The 27,515-nt window shown below is 38.1% G+C and overlaps 1 protein-coding gene across 5 annotated transcripts in view; it reads right to left on the reverse strand.

Annotated features, from left to right (window-relative positions):
- GCC2 (GRIP and coiled-coil domain containing 2) overlaps window positions 1–27,515 on the reverse strand; it is a 44,078-nt gene that overhangs the window by 10,810 nt on the left and 5,753 nt on the right. For 4 of the 5 annotated variants that reach the window (XR_004001255.1, XM_030569463.1, XM_030569473.1 and 1 more), the window contains 16 exons: window positions 27,224–27,328; window positions 21,748–24,237; window positions 20,735–20,804; window positions 19,307–19,407; window positions 19,120–19,218; window positions 17,326–17,445; window positions 15,619–15,783; window positions 15,082–15,186; window positions 14,351–14,513; window positions 13,301–13,401; window positions 13,097–13,174; window positions 11,110–11,247; window positions 6,629–6,750; window positions 3,206–3,382; window positions 2,185–2,402; window positions 49–243 (listed from right to left, as the gene is read on the reverse strand). Coding sequence is in view for 4 of the 5 variants with exons in the window: in XM_030569463.1 (XP_030425323.1) it covers window positions 49–243; window positions 2,185–2,402; window positions 3,206–3,382; window positions 6,629–6,750; window positions 11,110–11,247; window positions 13,097–13,174; window positions 13,301–13,401; window positions 14,351–14,513; window positions 15,082–15,186; window positions 15,619–15,783; window positions 17,326–17,445; window positions 19,120–19,218; window positions 19,307–19,407; window positions 20,735–20,804; window positions 21,748–24,237; window positions 27,224–27,328 (4,447 nt within the window). In the remaining variant the exon portion in view is untranslated. The remainder of the gene's footprint in view (window positions 1–48; window positions 244–2,184; window positions 2,403–3,205; window positions 3,383–6,628; window positions 6,751–11,109; window positions 11,248–13,096; window positions 13,175–13,300; window positions 13,402–14,350; window positions 14,514–15,081; window positions 15,187–15,618; window positions 15,784–17,325; window positions 17,446–19,119; window positions 19,219–19,306; window positions 19,408–20,734; window positions 20,805–21,747; window positions 24,238–27,223; window positions 27,329–27,515) is intronic. The other variant, XM_030569482.1, reaches the window with a different exon arrangement.

Here is a 27,515-nt window from a genome sequence, read left to right on the forward strand (position 1 = left end):
CAAATTAATTAAGTACTTAAACATCTATTTAAAAAAGGTTTTACTTGCCAAATTTTGCTTCAGGAGAATTAAGAAGTTGTTCCAATGATGGCATATAGATACTGGCAGAAGACACAGACTCTGTGTCAGTTGTTTCCATTCCTTCTCCCTCTTCCCTAGCTACAGTGTGCACATCAAGAAGAGGAAGGTCAGTGTTTCTCCGTTCTCGCAAGTTCTTCACTGGTAGGTTTGAAACAGCCGGACCTGAAAAAGAATTTCTTTTGGATGGCATACATTAATAAACAACACAGCTGTATGCTGGGGATGATCACCCAAAAGCCACTCAACCGGATATGAAGGTGAATGTGAGAACTAAAGACGCTAAATACATCTTTTAGCATCTTAAATTAAGGAGATGTATACATGCAGTAAAGTGAAACAAAGCCATTATGTGAGAAGTTCAGTTGTCCTTAAAGAATGAATAAAGCATATTTCACAATATAAAACACAGCCTTTCACTTCAAAGACACCACTATAACTAAACCCCACATTACCAGTGATTTAAAGCGTCTTTTAAATGGCCTATGTGAAACAAGTCACTGGTGTAACTATTTTAAATTTGGGGGATGAGGGGGGGAGTGGGAAGTAAGACCAGTGATGAGGCTGCATTAATCCTATAGCCATAGTGAAAGGGAAAGGAGGAGTGAAAAGCTGGACAGTCACCCCCTAAGAGATTGCACCTATGAACCAAATGGGTCGTCTCAGTCCAGTTTCTGGTCCGTGCCCACTCACTCACATAAATCCCAGCAGAAAAAATTCTGGATTATCGTATCTTTTTTCAGTACATACGCTAAAAATATGAAAGGTTGGTGCTGGTTTTACCTTTAGAAAGATACGGATCAAGGGTTAGTTTTTTACTCTTTTGGAAGGGTAAGCATTTCACAGCATACCTGTTCAGTTAACTATAATTAGTATATGGTTCAGTAACAGCAGTGAGGGATTTTTTAAAAATAATATTGTAGATTGTTTCAATTTAGAAACTAAATCTCAAGGAATTTTAGTGCTTTTGAAAGTTGCATATTGACAGATGTGGAGAAAGAGACAGAGACACACCCAAATCCACATAAGAAATAAAGTACAAGCAGAAGCAGCATAAACAGAAGCTCCTTCTTTCCCTGCATGTCACCCCAACCTCTACAATGTGCCTAGTTCCTGAAGTGGGGAATCCCCTTCTAAAAGTGACTTTAGCTCAGCCTCCAGAACGAGTCTTCAACTTATTTTCTGAGACCGCCAACAAGGGTGCCAATTTGGATGGTAATATTTATAATACAGACTGACCCTTTAGGAAATGAGCTGAGACCAACAATTCACTCTACATGTGTCACTGTGTAGCCAAATAGCATTTGGGGACTACCAGCTTCGGTTAGGTTTCAACCTATGACCGTGAGTTCAAAGGCTCTATTTCCTATTATCAATACCCTGAACCATTCAATACTCTGGCTTTTTAGTAAATTTTTAAATAAAAAACAACAAGATCTCTATCAGATACATATACCACTGATCTATATATCTATATCTATCTATCTATCTATGGTATATGTAAAACACCTTTTTAGCTATATATATATATATATATATATATATATATATATATAGCTAAAAAGGTGTTTTATAACTGCTTGGTACAACATTTAAGAATGTATTACAAATACAGTTTACTACACACAATCACATTCTATTGCTCTTTTGCTAACCCAAGATCTAAGCTACACAGCTGTCTTTTGCGATGAGAAGTTGTAGCTTCTTCCATATGCACCGAATCAGTAGCTTTACTCTTTATCTTGAAAGGAGATGTCCAGTGGGCTCTCCAAAACCTGATACAAATGGACAGGCAGAGCAATAATGACTCTTAATTTTTAGAATGACTCTTCCTCCCTCTGTCAGTAAGACGACAAAATCCCAGATGTCACAGAGGAAATAAAGTGACGTAATTGACATAAGTACTGTATCAACAATTGAAACCAATATCAGTGCTTACCATTTTATATGTGAAAAACAGTTGGTAAATGGGTATACCATATGTTTTTGGAGAGGTCTGTATGATTATCAACGACAGAGAAGTGACGAATCAGTCTGCCACTTAGCTAAAAGCGAATAATCAACAAAAAGGGAGTTTTTGGGATGCATGACTCTACAAAAACTTACCTCTTGTGCTGGGTTCACTCTTAAGTTGGAAGAATTGCGCTTCTACCTTGGATAACCGCTGTTGCAACCTTTCTACAGTCTTCCTATGCTCTTCTTGCAAATGCCTCACTTGATCTTTAAAACTGTTCTGAAGAGCTTCGTTCTGGGTCATCAGCTGATTCACAGTCTGTGCATGCTCTGACTTCAACACCATGTTCTCAGACTGTATAGTACAGACCCTGAAAGATGAATGTTTACCTTATAGATGATTCCCAATTATGTTCTTTTCCCCCCCACTAATTATGCTAACCTAAGAAAAAAAATTGTGCCTCATGCTTCACTGATAAGTAAAAGACCCAGGTTCAAGTATCAGGTCTGGTCTTTGTTTCTATGGCCAACAGGAGCTGAAAGTATCTTTTGTTACTCTCCACCCATACCAAATGCCAACAATTCCAAAGATTATTCCATCCCATTCTCTGCGACAAGAAAGAAGTTTGACAGTACTACACAGGGAAACAAGAAGAGAGAAGGGGAAGGATGGAGTTTGTTGAAGTGCCCTGAAGCAGAAAAATTTAAGACACCCATAACGTTGTCTGAAAAATTAAAAGTCACAGATGCTCACTCTGACTAAAATAGTGAAATGGGATTGTGGGAAGGAGATATTTAAAAATGTTACCTTTTCACAAGGGCACTTAATTGGACTTTAACTGGCAATGATGGGATTCCCACCATTCTGTCTGTACTGCAATTTAGAGATTTGAACGCTTTTCCTAGTCAGAAGTGGACATTTGCATCAGATTACATTTCTCAACACAAGGGGCTGCAAAAATGTAATCTTTGAAAGTATACAGTTAAACAGAAAAAAAGTGTAGGGAAATTTGAGTAGGAGGAAGTTTAAAATCCCTGATCTTATGGAAATCCCACTAACTTTCTGCAAACAATTATACCCCTTCCATGAATGTAGAATGGTTCAAACAAACAAAGGCTTGGCACCAATTGCACAAACAATAATACAACATATTTCATCATCAGAGAACCATACTTTTCTCGGAGTTCTGCCTCTTTCGTCACCGTCTCCTGCAGCATCTTATTGTGCCGTTCCAGCAGGGTGTCATGTTCAGACTGCAATGCTTGAAGTTCAGTTACACTGATTTGTAAATTATGCTGGGCATCTTGTAACTTTACTTTTAGTTGGTCTATCACCGTTTCCATGTGTTCTCTAAGGAAAAAAACAATACATATTTTAAAGAGAGTTATCTCATTTCAGAACTGCCAAACGTATCATTAGTATTTTGGGTAATCTATTCTATTAGATCTGAATTACCTTTTCATTACACTAAATGGTTTGAATGATTAAGTGTTACGACAGAATTCTCTCTAGAATATAATCTTAGCTGAAATGACAACAAAATAGCTGATTTCGGGATTGTCCCAGGAACACATGGCCTGCTTGTGTCCCATTGTTCCTGGAACAGCTTGAAGCATTGCCTGATTAAGGGGGGATGAGGGAAGAGGAGGGAAAGAGTGTTGTTAATAATCCTTTCAGCATTAGACAAGTTATGGGGGACAAAGCTAGAGAAGCTGTGCGTGGGAAGGAAAATAGATAATGGGTGGGGTGCAGGTTTAGGTAAGAAATGTCTCTTGGGTGTTTTTTGGATTTGTTTGTTTGTTTTGCGCCAGCCTCGCAGGGGTGAACACAAGGTACAGGAAAGAAAGAGTAGAAGGTTGTGAAAAATGGGGTTTGGGAGAAGGTGGTAACCGGCAAAAATTAACACCAGAAAAACCAGTCAGTGTGCTATATTAAGATAAATTGATTCAGGCAAGAGAATCTAGAGGAAAAAAGCAAACTCACCTGTCCCAATTTTGACAAAAATACAACTTTAAGAACCTGAAAGCATATTCAAACTCTTAGTCCTTACGGATGTGAATAATTCTATTAACTTCTAAAATTAACTATTTGTATGGTTAAGAGTTGTAGAAATAACCCTTTAACTCAGGGAGTAATCCTTCCTTTGAAATTTTATCCTGTATTATTCAACTGTTGATCAAACTGTCCGACTTACAAATTTCTGAAATTAACCCTTCCCCAACAGCCTATGTCCAGTAGTAACAGAACACTGCTTCCCATCAGAATTCCTCTGCTGGCAAAAGGGGAAGATAAGTAAATGAGACTCCCTTACAACGATCTTGTTTCAAAGGAACTCATGCCCTGACTAGCTAGAATCTGATGAAGAATTTCTCCGAATTCTCAGTATCTTCTATTTATTTTATTTAAATAGGCAACAGCTCAGATGCTATTTAATAGTTTCTATCAGGGATCCCCTCCCTAATGAATCATAGGACTCCCTCTGCTGGATCTGGACCAGTATTTCCAGACCTGTGCCAAAGATCAGTTAATCATGATTAGGACTAAGATTGTCATGCAAATTTTTAGTAAAAGTCACAGACAGGTCATGGGCTTCCATGATTTTTTTCTTTATTGCCCATGACCTGTCTGTGACTTTTACTAAAAATATGCATGACAAAATGGGGAGCTGCAGGCTCCCCACATCAACCAAGGGGCCTGGCTCAGAGGTGCAAGGTCCCGTTACCACCTGCGGTGGCTCCAAAGTCCGGGGCGCCCGCGCAGCTCCAAGCCCCAGGGTGCCTGTGGGACTCAAGAGCTGCCGGGCACCCCTGCTGCCCATGGCGGCTGGGACTTTCTGGAAGCCCTGCTGTCAACAGTGGTGGGGAGTTTGGGGTCTTGCCACTGCCTCGGCACTCCAGGCATCCCTGCCTCCCTCTGCAGCTGGGAGCTGCCTGTGAGGCACCTCTACCTCCCTCTGCAGCTGGGAGCTGGGGCACCCGCAGTTCCCAGCCATCAGGGGCATTGGGGGATCCTGCAGCTCCCAGGTGTTGGGGGCTCAAGTCACAGAGGTCTCTGGAAGTCATGGATTCTGTGACTCTTGTCACAAAATTATAGTCCTAACCATGGCTTACGCACAATGACTCTGTCATTTTAGGACACTGACCACTTTTTGACTATGACCATCAGGAATGGTTGCCCTGAAACAGATAACTGCTAGCGTAGATCCCACGTGGAATTAAGTCTAAGACCTTCTGAAACTGCATTGAATTTGTCTGGCCTATACTTGCACTTAAAAGTTTTCAGAACTAGTTCAGTTCACCTTTTCACCATGTTTATGCCAGGGAAAGTTTACAAAAAAAGGGTAACAATGGGTAAAACTGTTGCGTTTGCAAGTTTTCTGGGACTGGAACTGTTTAGTTTGTTTTTTTTAAACCGCCATGTCAGTTAACCTTGCTGAAAGCAAGTCTAATTGACATGCTGGTAAGAACTGGACTGGCCCCTGGAGCCTTACTTACACTCGCCTTTCGCTGATGCTAACAATGGTTCAGTTGAGCTGGTGTGAACAGCAGCTTTTTGTAAGGAAGGCTGTAGCTGAAAACCATTTTCAACAGTACATTTTCATGCCACAAATCAGGCTTACACTGAAACTGTTGACCAAAAAGCAGACATTAGTTTCAGCTTCATTCTGAACCTCAAGGGTTCATCCCCTATCCAAGCAGGGACAAGAGAAAACAGATAATCCACGCAGGAAAAAAAAAGGTGTTTTACGTTTTGGTAAGGGAGAAGGTGGAGAAAGGGAGTATAAACATACATTCATTCAGGAATAAAGTTACCTGTTTTCTTTTAAAACAAGAAAATAAAGCCTTACTCTAAGATATCTGTTATATAGCTATACAAAACCAAAATGTAAATGTATCAAACTCAAAGTGTTCTGCCAACAGCCATTATGTTCAAAGTAGGAGTCCCAGCACAAGTTACTGAAAAAGGGGTATGGTCAACTTGGAAATCAAGTGATTTCTAATAATGAGTTAAAATTAGATTCAGGTTTTAAATCTGTGCTTGAGTTTTCCTGCCAGTTTTTTGGATTTGATAGTCACAACACTATTCCCTCACCCACCAGTAATTTTTTCAAGTGGAAGACTCCACAGAAACAATAGAAACTGGCTGACTATATATTATTTATTTGTATTACAGTAGTACCTAATAGCCCTCAGAGAAATAGTGAAAAAAATTTATTTTTCAGAGTAATATAAAATGTAGAATGTAATCGTAGTGAAAAATAGAGATTTTAAAAATCTTTTAGCTATAGTAACATAGATATGTGAAACAATTTTAGATTTAAGTTGATGGCATCTTTGTAAAGTGTTCTGTCTGGGTATTTCAGTAATCCTCAGTTATAAAATATGAATGCCAAAAATTAGATGTGAATCAATAATCATCACATAGATGAACATTTCTGTCACATTACTGCAGTTTGTTAGCCAAAAAGACTACAGCAGTGGATTTCTCATCCCCCTGCCCTTCTATTTAAATAGGTATACAATAGCAAAAAAATTCTTGCTTATTGTTAGCTTCATTAGGCTTTTACTATCGAGCACGTATAGACATAACTTTTACCTTTCTTGCTTGGCTCTCTCAGTTTCAGTCTGAGAAGCAGATTTATTCTTTTGTTGTTTTAAAACATTATGAACACGGACTTTGTAGCTTTCAAATTCAGAGGTAACAGCAACTTGTTCTGCCTATAACATGAAAAAAAAAAACCCTGAATTATATATGCCACTTATTTATATAAAACCAAATAGTTTCAGTTTTACTTTGTGATATATATGCATATTACATCGTTTAAAGATCAAGAAATATGAACAGTTGCATTTCCTTTTTTGTTGTGTTGAATGGATGGTTAAAACAGTTAATATATCACCTAAGAGAGCCAGTTCATTTAAAATACAATATTCCATGATTGGTAGGTAAACTTTTTTTGGTATAGGGAGAACATTAGCGTTAATCACATCTGTCTTTCGGACAGTTTACAAATACACAATTTTATATATTATATTGTAACATACAAATAGTACTATAAAACATTACGAAGTCCTTGAAAATAAAAACAACCAACAAAATATTATAAACAGCAACTCCAAAACAAGACGGCGATAGAAACAACACAGGCAATCATTTCCTCTGCCAACACACAGGCTTCGTCATAGTCAGTCACTGTTACAGTCATAATCAGACAGCTATTTGTACTACGACTGGATTTCTGAGTCATTCTGGTATTTTTGTTCAAGCAAACAGGATGATGGGAAGATTCCATACTTTGTTTTAAAAATATATATCTACAGTTTATTTTCTGTCTTTTTACTATGCTTATACTAAAATCACTTAACATGTAAATTAAAGTTACGTCAATGTAAATTTCCTGCCATTAAAAAAAGAGTCAGGTAGCTTCATCTTTGACCACAGCTCTTACAGCAAGAAGAGTGTGTATTAATCACACTGACTTGACAAGCAGTACTCATCCAGTATTCAAAGTTTTGTGCTCCCTTTCTCTAAAAATACCATCTGTGCATGATTTTCTCTCCTAAATCTCAGCAAGTGGCTGGTGGAATTCCCATAGCTTGTGATTTTTTTTTTTTTTTTTTTTAAAAACACTGAGGGCAACACATGTCATGCCCTCTACTGACATGACACCTACTACATGACACCACCCCCTGCTAAATATAAATACATCGCTCTGAATGTTCCAGTCGTTTCTTAACTGTGGCTGGTGAAGGAGCTTCCATGGGGAGACTGTACTTCAACAGCCATTGCTACAGCTCTTCTGGCTCCAGTGATGTTTGGCAATATAATTTTTTTTAAACAAGTCCTTCACTTTTCCTTTCATTCAGGCACTTGAGTTAAAGTATTCCACACCCAAAATATCTGATAAGCAGCCTTTGTTGTATTCGATGCATCTTCACTTGCTCTACTGTTTTTGCATCTAATTTCTTAGTTGTGACTTGGCAACTATTTTGAGGCTCACCTTTTCATTGGTCACGTGCTCCTCTGAGGTGTCAGTATTCTTTTTCTTTTGCAGATGTAGTATCCAAGAAAGAGGGAAGGCCACACCATAGCTTCATACCATGTCAGTGTGGCAGAACTACATCCAGGATGGATGCTTTGCATTGTCCACAAAGGAATTAGCCATGACGTGTGGAAATGCCCAACAAGTCTACAAAGGTTGACCTGGATAGCGAAGAAATTTGGTGAGCTGAGTGCCCCCAAACTGTCCTTGAGGCAAATGAGACACACTCCTATAGGTCTGGCTCCAAGAAACTCTTTCCCTTACAGCTTGGCTTCTGGCAGATTAGAGGTTTGTAGGTATGGTGTGTTCAAGCAGCTGATTCAGAAGTCATCTACTAAATAGGACCTAGGGATTCCAGTGGGAAAGGTTTTTACGTGTAGTACAGTAAGGTCCATATGGACTCCTTTACTTGCGCTACAAAAACTGCTTGACTACTTTCTTCGCCCATCTCAGTCTCTTGCACAGACTAACTCCTTCCAGAAATATCTTTTTTGGCTTATCTTGAACTAGTTTCAGGTAGAAGTGTGTTTCTGCAACCTTTTGTCATTTCATGCAGGGCTCAACACTTCTGAAACCTCCAATTAAAAGAAAACAAAACAGAACACCTCTGCAGGGAAATGAAAACGTGGTCCTGATGAAAGCTCCTTTAAAACACTAATTCCTATGAACTTAAGTTTCTTACATTGACAGTCATTTTCCTAGTGCTAGTGAATGGATGCACCTTATACCAGATTCATTTTTACAAGGATAAGGTGGTAAAGTGGACTCACTTGAGATTCCCATCCGAAGTTATGTTAGTGTTCCATCATCAGTGTCAGAAATCCTTGGGAGTCTATTTGGAGCAGACTAACTCCACCTAATTTGATTTGATTTGATTTGATAAAGAAACCAAATTTGCTGAGCAATGCTGTTACAAAGAGAACTATGTCCCAAAGGCATTTCACATTGCTATTATCTGGAAGCCATGTCAAGGCCTATTTGATTAGATGGATGTATCCACCACAGAGAATTGCCAAGCTGCTATCTGGTCCTCTCTTCAGATATTTACAAAGTACACCTCTACCCAGATATAACATGACCTGATATAACACGAATTCGAATATAATGCAGTAAAGCAGTGCTCCGGGGGTAGGGGGCCTGCGCGCACTCCAGCGGATCAAAGCAAGTTCGATATAATGCAGTTTCACCTATAATGCGGTAAGATTTTTTGGTTCCCGAGGACAGCATTATATCGAGGTAGAGGTATATTACTCCTTGTATTCAGTTTCCAGAAGACGCTCTGTGCTCCAGAACTTTTGCAAGATGGGGGATTCCAGACCTTTGCCTCCTTTAAGAAGAATTTTATGTTAAGATGTCTTTTATTTTCAGCATGGAATTCTCTCAAATTGCAATCTCTTCACACAGGCTTGAATGTTGTTACACCTCTTACTGTTTATGCTAAATATTAATAAAAACCTCTACCTCTTCACACAGTTGGGACTAGCTTTGCTATTGCTGGTCATTGTGCCTCTACTCATGTTCATTTGGGATGTGAGAATCCTGCAAAAATAATATCTTCAAAAGAGGAAATTACTTATTTTTGAACTCTGCTTTTCAGATGATGTTGTCTTTAGGACACTCCCTCATCTACCTCCCTCACAGAGTTTGGACTTTCTGGTTTGTGAAGTTATTTTCTTTTTTCCTCCAAGGCACACATACATTGATCATCGGGAGGTGGCTTTTTTTTCCTGGGAGCTGCTGTATATTAATTTAAATGGAATAAATGGGCCAAAGGTCTTAACGTAACACAGTCACTGCCTATCATTAAAGAGAGTTAAAAGAGGTCTGGGGTTTGGTATACAGAGACCTCAATCTACGTAGGACTATGGTAAACATATGAAAAATCTTTTAAACAATTTATTAAAGTTACAGAAAAGGAAACATAGTTAAAGCATTTGAAATGTATTTTAACAGCATTTTTTGTTCCTTTTTCCTTTAGCTGGAGAGAAGTTTAAATGAAAAATCCCCTAGTTTGACCATTTCCCAGATGGTAATAACTGTCCTCTTGGGAAAAAGAGACGACGTTAGCTGAGATGGGCTAGAGCTGTTGTTGCTGCTGCTGCTGTCTGATCCTATTTTATCTCTAGTGGGATTCAGATGGAGCCAGTAGGAGTGGCGATCTCATCTGGATCCCTCTCTCTGGCCTGATCAGGATTTGTATGATGGCAGGCTGCCAGGAGATGGTGGCAGGAGCAGCGATGATAGTGAAGCCTGCTTCAGTAGCCTCTGTCTGTCGTCTCCTATTTTTCCCCTAAGTACTTTTTCTTTAAAGGACCCACAAAAGGAACGATGGGTGGAATACCCTATCTCCTCATTATTTTGCCCATCAACTAGGCCTAATATTTGAAAACAATTTTGGTTCATTACGTTTCTGGTTCTACATTTTTTATTTTTACCTAGCATGATTTCAATTTAGCCCTTGAATTATATCCAGGTCTCCTGCAGCTGTTTATAACATTTATCATTGAAAGCAACTTGACATACTTCCCATTTTAAAGAGCTCTGTGTAGCTCAAAAGCTTGCCTCTTCCACCAACAAACGTTGGTCCAATAAGAGAGATTACCTCACCCAGCTAGGCTCTTTAGTTTCCATCAACATTTGTTACTATATAATAATAATATTACAAACTTTTACATATTTTTTTACAACTGAGCTCACTATTACAGTACATTTGTCAGCCCAATTATCACAACGGAGCTTCAGCTCTGGTGCAGTCAAAGAAACTGACTATAGCATTTGGATGGCAGCATTTATATTCCACGGAGGATGGTGCAAACGAAGTAGTAAAAGGCCTAACTTGTGCTCTATGCTGCTATTGCTGAAAAGGTCAAAAACCATTACAAGTTAGGAGAATTCCTTCCAGTCATCTGCCAAGTAGCTAAGATCCAGGAGTAAGAATCCTGCAAGACGATAATTTAGGGAAGCAAAAGTGCAAGTTCAGTAACTTTGTCTTCTAATAGTCTAAAGAGTTATTACTTATTTTATGAAAAAGTACCTTTGCTGTGTTGCATTCTTCTTGTAGGGTTGCAATTTTCCGCTGGTAAGAACTCAGAGTGCGCTGGTGTTGCTCCGAAGAGGTCCGCAGATGTTCTTGAATCTTGTGTTTTTCTGATGTTAGTTCAGCCAGCTGAATCTGAAAATGGACACGCACTTCAACATAACTAGAATGTAGTCTTTAGAATTGACTCTTGTTTTCATTAGGTGAACAGAGAATGAAACAAAGCATCCAGATATTGGGATGGGAAACCTAGAAATGACTAGATACAATAAAATTAAAATCTGGTTTTAAAAAATATTAATGTGAAAAAGGCTTATGTTGGAATGTATCTGAGCAGTATCACATGCATCATTTATCATTTGAATTTTACTAAAAATAATGGGAAGAAATGTGAAGACAAATTTTTCTAGAGAATTATTTCATTTTTTCCTCAACTGCTTTTTTTTTTTAATTATTAAAGCACAAACCCTATTTTCTGTAAATCAACAAATGTGTCATTTGGTGGCAAGGCAGATGCCTGTTACTGGCTATCAAAATTCATACTGATGAAAATTAACCTTATACTAAGGCTTTTTGCTGGTAATGTGTTTTAAATAAAACGCTTTTTTTAAAAAGCAAAGTTGAATTAATTAGGGCCAAAGGTAGATTAAAAAAAATATATCCTTGTCATAGGACTCAGATTCCCTAACTCTCTTTTGAGAGATTAACAATAAACGGGAGAAAGCAGCAAGCCAACTGAATATCTGAACTGACGTGCATCAATTCTGAAACGTAACAGCAGCAGCACTTACACTTTACAGGGCTTTATACTTGAAACATCAGAAAAAAGATGCCGAAGGTCAGATATAGTTTTTATATTTATGGAAAAAGGTATATATAGAAATTGTACTATTTACGCCAATTTCACCACTCATGCTATTGCACAAACCCCAAACAATGATTTCTGCAATGTTAAAGCAGATTAAATTCTCAGATGAATGGACTAAGAGTCAGATACACCTCATATGACAGTAACAGATCAGAACATCTGACAGTGTGACAGATGAACTGATCTGTAGATATAAGAGCATATGAGGTTTAAGCAAAGGGCTAGAAGACAGGTGATCCTGAGTTCTAATCCTGGCTCCGTCACGGATTTGCTGTGTAGCTTTGGCCAAGTCACTTCATCTCCCTGCCTCAGTCTCCCTGCTGTGAAACGAGGATAATAATACACACAACTACCTACCTTGCAGGGCTATTGTAAGGATTAACTAGGGTCTGTGAAGTGCTTTGTAAATTTAAAATGCTGGAGAATGTGTCAGTATATGAGGTTGTCTGTGACTGCATAAGTGATGAAGCTGAGGGTACATATTGCTTTTCAACATCTATTGGAGATGAAAGTGAATCTTAAGAGCATGCCACTGATGATAATATAAGCAATATGAAAGTGGAAAGGATGGTAGAAACTTCTTACTTGCATGCTTTTAAGGTTTTGACTGCACTGAAAGTGTCCTTGAGCAATCTTAAGTGTCACTAAACGTAATTTTTATTTAAAAAAACCCTGGGAAATTATTATTTCTACACCCTTGGTTACACACGTCAGGGAGGAAAGAGAGGAGTTGGATGGGCCTGGGCATCAGAGAGAGAAACTGCACTGCCGGACCCGCTCCTGGCAGTATTTACACTCTGAAGGAAGCGAAAGGCTATGACGTAGCTCAGGAGAATCATCATCAGATTTTCCTCTTGGTATCGGAATCACTACGAAAGATACCTGTGCCTTAGCACAAGCACAAAATAATAACAAGAAATTAAAAGACTTAGGGTACTATATTAAATGAAATACTTGAGGACAATTGAGAGAACTGATTAAAAACAAAATTAGTGATACAGCTTTTGTAACAACCTGCTTACATCTGTAGCACTCAGTGTATATTAACCCACAGCACTCTCTCTAGTTTCTTATGTCAGAAAGCTTGTGCTAACAACAAAGAATGAAGTTCCTTGCCTTATAGACTTCCACTTGCTGCTGACTTGCCTCTAGCTCTCCTTTTAATGATGCTTGAAGTATTAGACGGTCATTTTCCTGCAAGATAAAGATATCTTGATTAATTTAAAACACTAAATATTTTTTTTATTTCAAAATCCAAACTTGAAACTAAATTATAAGCATTTGGTACAAAAAAGCATGTGCAGTAAAATAAGCACTTACAGCTTGCCTTGAATCTGCCAGTTCTTTTTTGGTTTTCACTAGCAGTTGTTTTATTTGGGAGTTCCTTTCCTCATACTGTAGCACAGAAGATTGAAGGGATTCTAATGCAGAGATAATTTTTGATGAGCAAAGGAAAAAAAACTGTATAGGGTGCTTTCATACAAGTATTGTAAATGTAACTGAAAAAGAATGTTGCAAACAAGCAGTTCACCAAGAGTTCGACTTCAAATTTCCAGGTATCATACTGGTTTTCTAACACAAAGTATTTTTAAGCAAATTAGGGTTATGCTTAAGAGGATGGCAAAAAATGCAATATTTAACACACCATTATTTGGTAATATTTTTAAGTAGAGTGTTATAACTCCATTGGGGGTTTTCAGTCACTCAGCTCTGTAAAAGATTCTGAAGTGTCACTAGCTCTCCAGCACTGGGATTAACAGAGACATGTGAGAAATGCAATTTGTCCAGTAAGGTATCTGACTATTAGTTTACTGCTCAGTAAACAAGTAACAGATGAACTACTATAATTCACTGAACACATAAGAAAGGAATTTTGACAAGTCTTCTTTCAATGTCTTAGACTCAGACTCATAGGTCAGAAGGGACCAATATGATCATCTAGTCTGACCTCCTGCACAAGGCAGGCCACAGAACCCTACCCATCCACTTTTATACAACCCCTAATCCAGGACTGAGTTATTGAAATCCTCAAAACTGGTTTGAAGACCTCAAACTGCAGAGAATCCACCAGCAAGCGACCCATGCCCCACGCTGCAGAGGAAGGCGAAAAACCTCCAGGGCCCCTGCCAATCTGCCCTGGAGGAAAATTCCTTCCCGACCCCAAATATGGCGATCAGCTAAACCCTGAGCATGTGGGCAAGACTCACCAGCCAGCACCAAGACTCTTTTTTGGCAGCCCTTGTCTCCTGAGCTGAGAATGTTAAGATATACATACATGATGTTCCCAAGCTGTTTGCCTCCCCACCACGCTGGATATAAGAAGGCCCATCGCAGACAATGAGAAATTAAAAAAGTTAATATTTTACTCACGTATTTCTTCTTGTAGTGTTTCTTGTTTTTGTTTTTGAATTCTGAGCTCTTGCTCAAGATCTTCAATTTTGCAGTTTTTATCTGTAATCTTCTGATTAAGTTCTTTCACTAAACGGTCATAATCAGCCATTTCCATATCCATTAGTGTGCTCTTCTGGGCATCCTGTAGATTACATATTTTGTAGTCCCAGTTTAAAATTACTTGGGCTGATTTGAAGGATTTTTGTTTTGATTACTCTGTACTGCAAAACTGTTCCTCACAACTCCGATTTTTGTTTAAGTCTATAGCCACATACGCAAAAGAGGAAAACTTACCCATCAGCATTCTAAATCTTATTTGCTTGTATCAGAATCAAAACAAGGAAACAAGTTAGAATATTAAAATTCTGTCTAGCATGTTCTAATAAGCATTCTAAAGGAATTTGGCTCTGGAAAAGCAAAGAGAGTCTTGTAATTAAGGCACTGGAGTTGGACTCAGGATATCCGGATTCAATTTCCACTTCCATGCAGTCTTTTGTGAGACCTGGGCTAGTAACAGTTTCTCTATGCCTCAGTTCCCCATCTATAAAATGGGGATAAGACTTCCTGTCTCCCACCCTTTGTTTTACTTGGATTTTAAGCTCTGGGGGCAAGGATGTTCTATCATGTGTTATGCACAGCACATAACACAGTGGGGCTACAACCTTATTTGGGTCCTCCAAGCATTACTGTAACAGAAACAATTACCCTACCCGCCGGGCCAGCTCTAGCTCCTGCATAGTTTTCTGAAGATGTTTCTTTTCCTTCTGAAGCTGAAGCTGAAGGTCTTCAAGTTCTCTTACAGCACTGCTATGGTCCTGAAAATTAGTTTAAATGCTTTTCGGTTACATAATTTGAGTTCAAGAATGTTTGCTCATGATGTGTATGTCACAAAATTTATGTAGGTAAGAATGAAAGGTTTTTTAAAAAAGCTTCCTACCCTCCAAATTAAACCCCAGATGGATTATAAAATTAATAGCAATGTTATGACTGTATGTTAAACTAAGGCCCCATTCTATTCTCACTACTGACTATGACAAAACTATCAATGGAGGCACGGACTTAAAGGGTCAGCCAGGCAACAGAATACAATGCTGTATCTGATCTATAAAGGCAACAAAACCAAACTAGTTAAAATATTTTAAAGATTCCACTCTGACGGTTTACCACACTTTCAGGAAGTCTTCCCTTCAATTCATTCAGGGAATAGCCCATGCTTTGTTTTTATGGACCCACAACATTGCTTTTACCTTTATCTTTTGCTCTTTTAGAAATTTTTCAGCTTCCAGTTCTTTGTCAACTTTTGCTTTGGCTCTCTGCATTTCTAATATCTGGGCTTCTAGCAGTTTAACATTAGACTGTAGTGTTTCAAGACGAGCCATAAGGTCTTCATTGGCAGAGTTTAGTTGGTTTTGCTAGAATGATATTAGTAACAAGATGAAAGTGGCAGTTAACATTCTTGAAATTCTTACAGGCAGAGATGCTGCCTGTGGTTTGTTGTTGTTTTTTAGAAAATACACAATGATTTCCACCCAACAGCCTTTGTAAACTATTTCTGCAGATGCTTGAACATGACCATACTAACAGTTTAAAACCAAAATAGGAAATAGCCTGGTTTAAAAATGGGTGGCACAATTAGGACACTCTTACTACCCAATTTTGACACTATATTACAACTCTGTTGCAGTTTAAGGGGTTGAGGGAGAACAGTGGGTAAGCTTGGAAAACTATTCACTAGCTCTTCAGGAACAGCATGCCAACCTCCGCTCAAATACAGCTGCCATAGTTCTGAGCAGATGTTAATGACATCAATCCCTACACCAAACAAGTTACTTCAATGCCACCAAATGTTGCCAATTTATCTGTTTTAAATAAGATAAAGCTAAGGCACAGGTAAGAAATCTATCCCTATCTGGACTAGAGTTGCAGATATTTACAGGGTTTGTTTTGAACCACCAGCATTTTCACCATATGGTCTCACTGTCCTTCCCCTTGTTATGTGAATCCAGAATTAAGGATGAATACATGAAAAAAAAATTAAACAGCAAAATTATTGATCATATTTTGTTCATGAAATATTTTATATCATCAATTTGAAAAAATTCATCTGCTGGATAACCAGTAGAATCTATTCAAGAGTGAGACTGGAGGCAAAAAAAGGAGATTTTAAAGTCTCATGAGAGTATTTCAGCCAATCAATGATTAGATTTAGGCCATCATAGAACCCACTCATTTTTCAGATGTTTTGGGTTTTGACTGAACACATTTTGCCTCGCTCCTCAGTACTGTCCGAGGGAGACAGGAAGAAAAAAAAACTTCACTTCTAGTTTGAAACATTTTTAATGTAGTTAATATTTAATGTAGTTAGTATTAATATTTTAAAATAATATCTTGTTTTGGTAAAAAAGGACACCAGACAAATTCTCAGTCCTTACCAATGGCTGCTGTATTTTGTGCCAAGTAGAGAGTAGGGATAGTATCAACAAAGTGTAGATAAAGCTCTGTACTACACATTTGATATACAGGACTTAAAATCTGTATGACCACTGTCAGGATTGTACAGCTGCTCTTTTCTGAGAACCAGCTCAAGCTCATGTACTACAGTTGTTGACAAATGGGCTTAATTTCAATCTTCTTCAGATTTGGGCCCTGATCCTATAACTCCAACAGGCCCCTATGTTCTTTCAGTTCAGAGAGAAATCTAGATATTTTTATAATGTCCCTATTTTCATTTAATATTTTTTTCCAGATCCAAACATTCCGAACACTGGGATTTCTATCTTGTCAGAACACAAATATTAGTTTATTTGCTTGTATCTATTCAAAAATACAGGAGGAATTAAGAAAATATTTACAGGGATAATTTACGTATGTGTCTATCAAACTGAAATGGGACTTAAAATCAATTACTTCATATTTGTCATAAAAATTATTTGCTCAGTCACAAAATAAGCTACCTGCTGAATTGAGGTCTGTAGTTGTCTTGTAAGGTCATCCATCTGATGTTCAAGATTATTTGCTCGGTCCTTTTCCAAATCCAGCTGTTCTGCTTGCTTGTCATATTCCAGCAAAAGATTCTTGAAACACGCACAAAGCACTTCAATTTTTGTTAAATACATGGAAGCTGTGGTGTGCTTATAGCAAATAAATGGGTGTTTGCACATTCTTATTATTGTTCAGTACTTGATGTTTCTTATTGTGACATCAGAAGTACCATATGTGAATTAAAGTTGCAGTTCCATTCTAGGTTCTAGTGAAAACAGCTCTTTCAAATTTTCCTCTCTAGATTTAAGTCATTCATTGAAGACCTCTAAAGTCACCACAGATTTTAAAAAAAGGTATATTAGTAAAAGAATGACTGATTTTTTGGAAATGGGGACTGTTGGAACCTTGGGGAGGAGGGATAGCTCAGTGGTTTGAGCATTGGCCTGCTAAATCCAGGGCTGTGAGTTCAATCCTTGAGGGGGCCACTTAGAGATTTGGGGCAAAAATTGGTCCTGCTAATGAAGGCAGGGGGCTGGACTCGATGACCTTTCAAGGTCCCTTCCAGTTCTAGGAGATAGGTATATCTCCAATTATTTCTTATTTCTATTTCTTATCTTTTATGTTTCCTGAGTTGGCAATTTAACTGCATTAACAAGGGTTATTTCCCATTATATTTTTCTTTGTCTAAACTTAACATTAGCATTCAAATGGTCCTAATTAAACTTTGAAATTCACACTTCAATGGAAGTAATGAGGTGAGGAGAAGGGAATCCCTAAGTTTGCTGCTGGTATTGATCAGTGGGATACAGTTTTTACACTACTCTGGTTTCACAAGGCAGCAGCATTTTCTATTGATTTATATTCTGATAGCTGAAGTGTTTCCACGAGAAAAAGAATTTATTTAAAACTGAAAGAACTGAAGAATGTCAGAAATTTGCTGACAAAAACTTAACTACTGCATCCATGGTTTTCTCTTGTCTCTGATATTAAAGGTAATTTTTGGGAGCACTTTGTTGTGCATGTTTTAAAGAGACAGTTTTCTTCACGAAAGCATTCTCAGTATCATTGGTGTCCCTGCTTGACCATCTGGTCACTCCAGCCAGATAGAATGGATCAATTGCACTAAGGCAGCGAGCATACTAACAAAAAATCTACTTCTGAGCACGCTACCTTACAACCTCACAACTCCACTGAGGCGTAGGCCCATATTTAAAAGTATGGTTAGATTTATGTACGTATTTTTAAACCAAATACATATGCAAAGGTGAATTGCTTATAATACAAAAAAGTTAAGCAAACTTTAAGGAGCATGGAATATTTCCAAATACAAGGATGAATGTTTCTGAAAGTTGAGTCCATAAAAACAGGGATTATTGTGGAAACTCTTGCAATTTTAATTATAAACATAATTGTCATTGTTCTAGTGCCCTACCACACACATGCTTCATGTGAATAAAATTTAATAAAATAAGTATAAGATATGCTACTAAATGCTAAGTATAAATGCAGGGATCACTTCATCCACCACTGAAACCTCTGAGGTGAGATATGGCAATTGTTGAACAATACACAGCAACACTGTACAATAGTTTAGGACAGAAAGCAAAGAACACTGCAGCTACAGAGGGAAATTAGGTAGGCTGACTGTAATTATGCAGTAGTGAGTCACGGACACATCAAACTGGAATCAGGCTAGGAAATGTCATCTCTAAATAACATTTTTTGATAAATAAAGCATTTTTGAAGATATAGTTAGTACCTCTTACCTTATAGCTTTCTGCTCCTTGGATGATGTCCCTCATAGAAGTAGACAGCTGATCTTTCTCTGATTGTACCAACTCTAATTCTTCTCTCAAAGACTGCACCTTATTTCAAAGCAATACGTAACAGTGTGATAACAACAGAACCTTACAGTGCCAGAAAGCTCTTCAATATGTGATCTAAATAACTTACCTCTTTTCTACTAGAATCTAGTTCTTTCCTTGCTTTCACAGCAATGACTTTAACTTTATTTACCTTCTCTTCTCTCTCTGCAGATAGCTTTTCCAGACATACTAACACAAAAAACAGAAACGAATTCATCTACGCAACAGAATAAGTAAGATACAAAACTAGTATCTACGTGATTGTGTAAACATTAGCAAAATAAAAAAGTATATGCATCCATTACTACTGAAAAACAGGAAGACATTTAAAACACTTCATTCATTTAAGCTCTTGGAGGCCTGGTTTGAAAGCTAAGATTCCCAGCAAAACAAACAGCTATAATGGTGAACACTTCCACTGTTCCAGAGACTTCCGTTAGCAAACTTTGGTTTGTTAGAATTTTAAAACTCAAAAAACATGTTTCCAGCTACTCCTGTGACAAGTACAGTTGTTTCAGTTTGTCATTACTTCCTCCCTAACATTTTAAAGTAACTGCATTGGTCATTTACATGTTGCAGGAATGTAAGGGTGAGGTGTTTGTCTGAGAGGCGGGAGATTTTATTTCCTCCCTCTTCTCATGAGGCAGCTCTGAGTTGTCCCAGCCATATAACTATTTTCCCTTAAAAAAAAACAAACAAACACCTTGCCATTATTTTTTTATACACGGAAGTGGGCAAGGTTCTCTCTCTAACAAGTCATTACCACTATTTCTTATTTGACTGCATGGATTTTATAGGGAGCAAAACTGGGAGATCAGTCAAACTCAGGGCTATAGTGCAGAACAATATCTTTTACGTCACAAAGCCAGCCACTAATATTTACTAGTTTTAATGCTTTGGGCTATCTTCATATGTGAAAGTGACTAGCTTTCTAATATAATTATGCTGGCCACTAATCTGCACTGTCATCTTGTTTGTTTTTTAAATGAAAAAGACACTGAACTATAAAGAACAGCTGTACATTTCTGAGAAAACACATTAGACTCTAAAATAGTCCATGAGGAGCCTATTGTTTTATTATATTACCAATCCTCTTGGTGAAATTCAATGGTTTTGCTTTCAGCCAGCGCTATTTTTCTTTCGAAAGCCAACTGGAATGCTCAGAGGGCTTAGCTTTCTCTCTCAAAGAAAGCTATGTTGTTCAATGGCATCTTAACAGTTACCAATTTAAAATATTAAAGATTATTAGATCTTCCCCTCCATATGACACACTTATTATGAATTGGGGTCAATTGTACAAAGCCAGTGATACACAGATGTCTACCTTAAAATAAAAGTATTAACTGTTAGGGTAACAGACCACAGGCATATTTTGAACCCTTATTGGACATCAGGAAGTCATTTGCTTATTTTAAGTATTTCTCATAAACTAGGGTTACAAAAATGAAAAATGAAGTATGTTAAATAATGGATTAAAAGTCACAACTAATTAAATATAAAGAAATAAGAAAAGCACCAATTTTTTCTTCTAGTTCTGCTATGGAAGATTGTTGGTCATTTTTTACAGACAACTTCTCCATGAAATCCTGTGATATAAAACAAAGATAATGAAATATTACAAACATTTTTGGTATTTGCAAATTCCTTGCATGTCACCATCAAAAGCTGATTAATATTTACTAAACTTAAGGCCAGAATCTGGGCTATTTCTATATGAACGAGACATAAATATTATGGTTTATGTATAATTTTATGTTTTCTTGATAATTTACAAAGTTACTTAAAATGTAAGGGCAGGGAAATCATCCTCATAGCAACTACTTTCCATCCTGCCCTGTCAAGAACAAGAAAGGACAGACCATGTAGTTCTGGCCAGCTGCTATTTCTCAGTCATTATCAGGCACTAACAATGCTCTGATGTAAGGAAGTTCCAGTAAACTTACCACAAACAGGGCAGGGCAGATAACTGATCTAACACCAACTTTAAGTTGTGCTTATTTAAGTTGTAGACTTATAACATTTAAGAGCTAAGAGACATTATTAAGTCATCTAGGCCATCCCTCCTATAAATGAAGGATCATTTGTGAGGAAAGGGAGAAGATTATATTTTGCTCAAGTAAGCTTTTAATGCTAAAGTAACTTTAACGTTGCCTCTTTGGTGAGGCACTCTCCATTAGGTATCAGAGGGGTAGCCGTGTTAGTCTGGATCTGTAAAAGCAGCAAAGAATCCTGTGGCACCTTATAGACTAACAGACGTTTTGGAGCATGAGCTTCTGTGGGTGAATACCCACTTCTTCAGACTGATGAAGTGAGTATTCACCCACGAAAGATCATGCTCCAAAACATCTGTTAGTCTATAAGGTGCCACAGGATTCTTTGCTGCTTTTACTCTCCATTAGAAATACTTATCGAAAAAAAGCAGATCAGTTGATTGGGGGCGGTGGGCCATGAAATAATGTGAAAATACTTTTGAACCTTCATTAAGTGTTAGAGGTTTAGTCTGTATACTGAAATAACAAAAAGCATCACCTTTAGAGAGGTCAGTTCGGCTTTCACATTTCTAAGTTCAGCCTCTCTTTGTTCTAGACTGAGTTTTAGGTTTTCTTGCTCTTCTGTAAAAGATTCCTTCTGTTGTTCTTGTATTTGGCTTTCATAACATGCAAGTTTTTGAGAGATCTCTTCAATACAAGCTAGAAGATCTTGTTTTTCATTCCTTGCTTTCTCACTGGCACTCTTCATCTCTTGGATGTCTAGCTGCAATGCTGCTTTTTCTGTCAAAGCTCCTTCTAATTTTTCTACTAAGAGACACTTTTCTTTTTCAAAGTTTTCCAGCAAAAATCTGAGCTCTGTACATTGAACTACATTTTCTTTCTGAAGTCTCTCAACCTTCTGCTGTAAATTAACAACTTTTTCATCATTCTGCAAAGTAAGGCTCTGTTTTTCTTCTTTCATTTTTGCCAAGGAATCATTTACAAACTCCAGTAAATTAATAGCATCATGTTCCTCCTCATCATCTGAAAGCCTGGACCCTATTTGCTCAAGCAAACCGTACAGTTGAGTTTTGACAAGTAATGCATGTGCTTGTTTGTTTTCAAGAAGCAAAGTTAAATGGTCTTTTTCTTCAACAGCAATTTGTAATTTCTTTTCTAAACTTTCAGCTTGTTCTTTAAATACTAGCCAATCCTCCTTTTCAGAGGTAACCTTTTCCAGATTACTACTTATTTTGTCTTTTTCCTTATTGATTTTCTCAATTTCCTTATGAAGAGTATATGCTTGAGATAACAGACTCTTTCTATCAAGCGAGAGAGCTTCCATTTGTTCCTCTAATTGCACTAACTTTTGGTTATTCTCATCCTTCTCTTTTAAAGCTTCTTTTAGTGTCTCTGTTAAATCCTCTACATTTTTTTTCAGTTCACTGTTGCACTGGTTAACAAATTCTGCTTGTTGCTGAAGTTCCAGGACCTTTTCTTGTTCTTTTTTACACATTTCTTGAAGATTTTCTACTTCTTCACCTGAACATTTCAGTTCACTTAAAATACCATCTCTTTGAGAGGCAAGAGTAGTCACCTTTTCCTCCAGTTCTTTTATTGTAATCTCTTTTTGATCAAGAAAGATCACCATTGCCTCATTCGCCTCCTGAAAGCTGACTATTTTATGCTTAAGTTCTTCCACCTCAGCTTGTTTAGATGATAATTTTTCTGCTTCTTCCTGAAGACGACTCACTGTTTCAAGAAGAGCATCCTTTTCATTGAAAGCAGCTCTGAGTTTCTGTTGTAACTCACTGACGTCAGAAGCTTGCTGCTGCTTCATTGATTCAAACTCCTGACTGATCTTTCCAGCTGATTCCCCCAATTCAGTTTGTAGAGTTTCCAGCGTTTCCCTCAAACTCTCATAATTGAACACTGCTTCTTCCTTCTCCTGTATGAGCTTTTGATACTGTTCCTTAAGATCCTGTATTTCAAAAACCAATGCCATATTTTCTTTTTCTGAACTTGACAATAAAGTCTGATGTAGTTCCGAAATCTCTCTCTCTTGTTGTTCTCTCAGACTTTGAACTTCTAGGTTACGCTCTTTTTCAGTGATTTCATATTGGTGTCTTGTTGCTTGGAGCTCTGATTTTAGTTTTTCAATTACACAACAATGATCTTCTTTAGCAAGTTGCAGTTCATTAATTTTAAACTCCAAGTCTTCCCGCTCATGAAAATATTCATCCTTTGTGCGCTGAATTTCCTCCTCCAGTTTTAACTTAACATTATTCATATAGGTTAGTTCATCTTTTAATATACTATGTTGAGATTCCAGTTCTTTTAAAATATGTTCTAAGCGGTTGACCTTTTCTTCCATTTTTGTGTTCACATAAGTCTCTCTTTGTACATCTGTAACATCTGCCTCATTTTCATTTACAGCTTCTCTTAGTTGCTCCAATTCATGTTCACATTTCTCATTACTAGCACATAATTCACTCTTCATGCTTTCCTCTTTTACCAAGTCCTGCTCTGTTAAGTCTGGCTTTTGCCGATTTATCTGGTTTCGTTCCTCTTTATATTCTTTAGAAGTAGCTTCAAGCTGACACATCAATTCTGAAACCTCTTCCTGGTGTGCACCCTTTACTTGCATAAGCTCTTCATGCAGATTATTGATTTCACTACAGTAATGTTGAGAATTAGTTTTGATAACTTCTTGCAGATTTTCAATTTCTTTGTTTTTATCTTCACTGATAGTTTCCAACTGTTTATTCAGACATAAAATCTGTTCCTCATATGTATGCTTAATTTGCTGGACCTCTTCTTGTAGTCTTTTAGTTTCCTCTTGTTGATTACTATGAAGTTCAAGCTGTTCTGCAAACCTCATTTGTTTCTCAACTTCTTCCTGCAGTTCTTTCTGCAGTTTGGCTAGGTCTTCATTGTATTTGGACTGTGCTCTTACTACTTCATTCTTAAGGCCTTCAATATCTTTCAGGTGGTCAACGCTTGATTGTTCCAACTGCTTCTGCAGTTCTTCTGTCTTAGTTACAGCAACCTAAAACAAACATATATGTCAATAATTACATAGAAAGAAGGCGACAAACTAAAACCAAAAATAGATGAATACCCAGTATATGACTTCCCTACCTGAAAAATCAGTGACCAAGTAATTCCTCTGCATAATAAATGCCATTTCAACTCATGCTAATGTGGAAGTTAGATATTATTAATTAAACTGGTTAAATTTTACAACCTAATAATTTATCAAGTAATTCCTGCATTCCTGCAAATTTGGATATTGTGATCTCTGAATTGCCAAGGTCTCTGTCTCATTGATAACCAAGGAAATCGGGAAAGAATTTGGAACAAACAAGTCCTTGATGTTGACTAGTGTACCAGAGATGGAAGTCATATTAAGTTTTGTGGCTTAACAACAAATACCTTAAAATCCTAAATTATTTGGAACGAGGAAATGACATTTGAGGACTTAATTTAGAATGGGAGAAAAAATGTACAAGCAAATTAGGTGAGATAAAGGGCACACTAGGAACAGCAAACTCACTGCAGGATGCGTGGTCAAAAGACAGAATGTAACAGTGTTGGCAAGTTCAGAGGAGAAGCTGAAAGGAACGTTTTAAGGTTCTGATAGTTATTGGATTCTTTCTGTACTTTGGTAAGGTCTGACTATGATGCTGGTGGACCAGATGCCAGCTCATGCCAAGGTCTCATAGATTCATAGACTTTAAGGTCAGGCTAGACCATCATGGTCATCTAGTCTGACCTCCTGCACATTGCAGGCCATAGAACCTCACCCACCAACTCCTGTAACAGACTCCTAACCCCTGGCTGAGTTACTGAAGTCCTCAAATCATGGCTTAAAGACTTCAAGTTACAGATAATCCACCATTTATACTAGTTTAAACCAGCAAGTGACCCACGCTCCATGATCAGAGAAAGAAAATCCCCCACCCCCTAGGATCTCTGCTAATCTGATCTAGGGGAAAACTTTTTCCAGATCCCAAATATGGTGGTCAGTTGGACTCTGAGCATTTCAGCAAGTTCCACCAACCAGACACATGGGAAAGAATTTTCTGTAGTAACTCAGAGCCCTCCCCACCTAGTGCCCCATCACTGGCCATTGGATATATTTTCTGCTAGCAGTCAGAGACTGGCTACATGCCACTATAAGCAGTCACATCAGACCATCCCCTCCATAAACCTATTAAGCTCAGTCTTGAAGCTAGTTAGGTTTTTTTGCCCCCACTACTCCCTTTGGATAGCTGTTCCAGAACTTCGCTCATCTTGTAATTAGAAAGATGTGCGTAATTTCAAGCCTAAACTTGTTAATGGTCCCCAGGCCTTGACTGAATACTGGCAAATACATAGCTGGAATCAGTCTGGTTCACCTGTATGTTAGGTATTGTTACAATAGGTATTGGGATTCCAACGTGTTTTGTGGCAACTTTACTGAATGCTTGTGAGTTGCTGAAAGCATTAATCTCACTTATAACATCTGTATCCCATATGGTAAGGTAATATTTGAGGATCTGCACTGTAAGCCTTTTTAACTGTGTAAATCACTTGACAGGAGAAAGACCTTAACTAGAGTGAAATGCTGGTCTCCAACAGAAGGTATTATGTCCTTCCCAATAAGGAAGGCCCATCAACACCAGACAGATTGGAGTGGAATATTAAAGAGGACAAAAGATTTTGTTGTTTACTCTCTCCCACTCCCCATGAAGATGAGTTTTGGAAATGAATTCCTCCCATCTGTGAGTTTGCAGTTCAGAGCAGAAGGGGGGAAGGGAATTAAAATCCCCTAACAAGGAGGAACTGTATCTCATTGCTGCTTGGATTCTGGAGGCAGGGTTCCTATACACAAGCAAGGAATTCCCAGCTGCTTAGCCTGGGTTAGCTCTAAAGGTCATGGAAGCTTCTATAATAAGCAAGCTCTATATTACTTTTCGAAACTTAAGAATGTAACTCATTTGTGTATGTATGTTTAACTGTTTTACCCTTGTGAATAACTCTTCTTTTCCTAGTCATAATTCTGTATGTAGTTTGTTATAGGATTGGCTACAAGTGTGGTCTTTGATGTGAGATCTAAGGAGCAATTGACCTGAGGTAAGCGACTCGTTCTTTGAGACTGGAAGTAACCTGACTGCTGTTGTGATTCATGGTATAAAGGACCATCACAAGTGTAAGCTTGCCTAGGTGATGAGATAGATTGGAGAACCCAAGGAGTCTTTCCGTGACTCCATATTTAAGCTGTTATAGTGCCTGAGGAGTTTACATTTGAAAATTGATTGGTGAAATCTAACTACAAAACCCAAAGCCAATTTGGGGTTTGTGCCCTGGTTCTTAATAGTCTGCCCTGAGGTTGGTACTCACCAATGCTGCCTCTAATATTTTACATCCATGTGTGGAATGAATTTTGTTATGTACACCAATATGGTGGGGGTTGGGCCAAGGGTTCAAAGTGCAGGGTGGTGGTGGGGGAGTGAGGTCTCCAGCAGGGGATGTAGGCTCTGCGGTGGGGCTAGGGCTGAGGGGTTTGCAGTGCAGGCTGCCCCAGGGCTGCAGTGGGGAGAGGGGACTCCCCACCAGCCCTATCTTGCCACAGCAGCCTAGGGCTGGGGGAGAGACACCTCTCTTCTCCCCAGTCCAGGCCCTTGTGGCTGCACGCCTGCATTGCCCTTGATAGCCTAGTGTGCGGCCATGCAGCTTAGAGGCAACTTAGGTACCCACTCTCCTGAGTCAGGGCAGGACAACCTGACACTGACCATTTAGTCTGTGCATAACCCATTTGTTTTAAGACTTGCAAACAGATACCGTAATAATTTTGGGAAAGTATTTACATTGGTGATTATAATTAAAAATATACGAACTATGAGTATTATTAACTAACAATGAACAAAAGAGAATGAGAAAAAAAGGGATTAAAAAGTGAACCATACAATCATAATTATTAAACTAGAAAACAAAACTACCATGGACTAGAAATGTTTATAGCAGAAACATGTTATTGCCCATTTCTCTACCTCTGCTTCTTGTTTCCTTTTAGCATTTTCTTTTTTAAGGGCTAAGCACTGCTGTTGGATCTCTGCTTTTTCCAGAAGAACAGCATCCAGCCTTTCTGAGAGTGCCTAATTTGGAGAGAGAGCAAGAAGACTGTTAGGAAAAAAATGTGAAAATGCGCAGTCTCAGCAACCTTTGTGAGGCAATCGTACAGAGCTCAGATATTGGCTGTGACATCTGCTGTACATTGTGCAACAGAAAACCAAGCCCATTACAATAATTACCTTCAGTCCACAGAGAGAAGACAGAGTATAG

This window comes from Gopherus evgoodei, chromosome 1 (assembly GCF_007399415.2).
Source record: "Gopherus evgoodei ecotype Sinaloan lineage chromosome 1, rGopEvg1_v1.p, whole genome shotgun sequence".
Lineage (NCBI taxonomy): Eukaryota > Metazoa > Chordata > Testudines > Testudinidae > Gopherus > Gopherus evgoodei.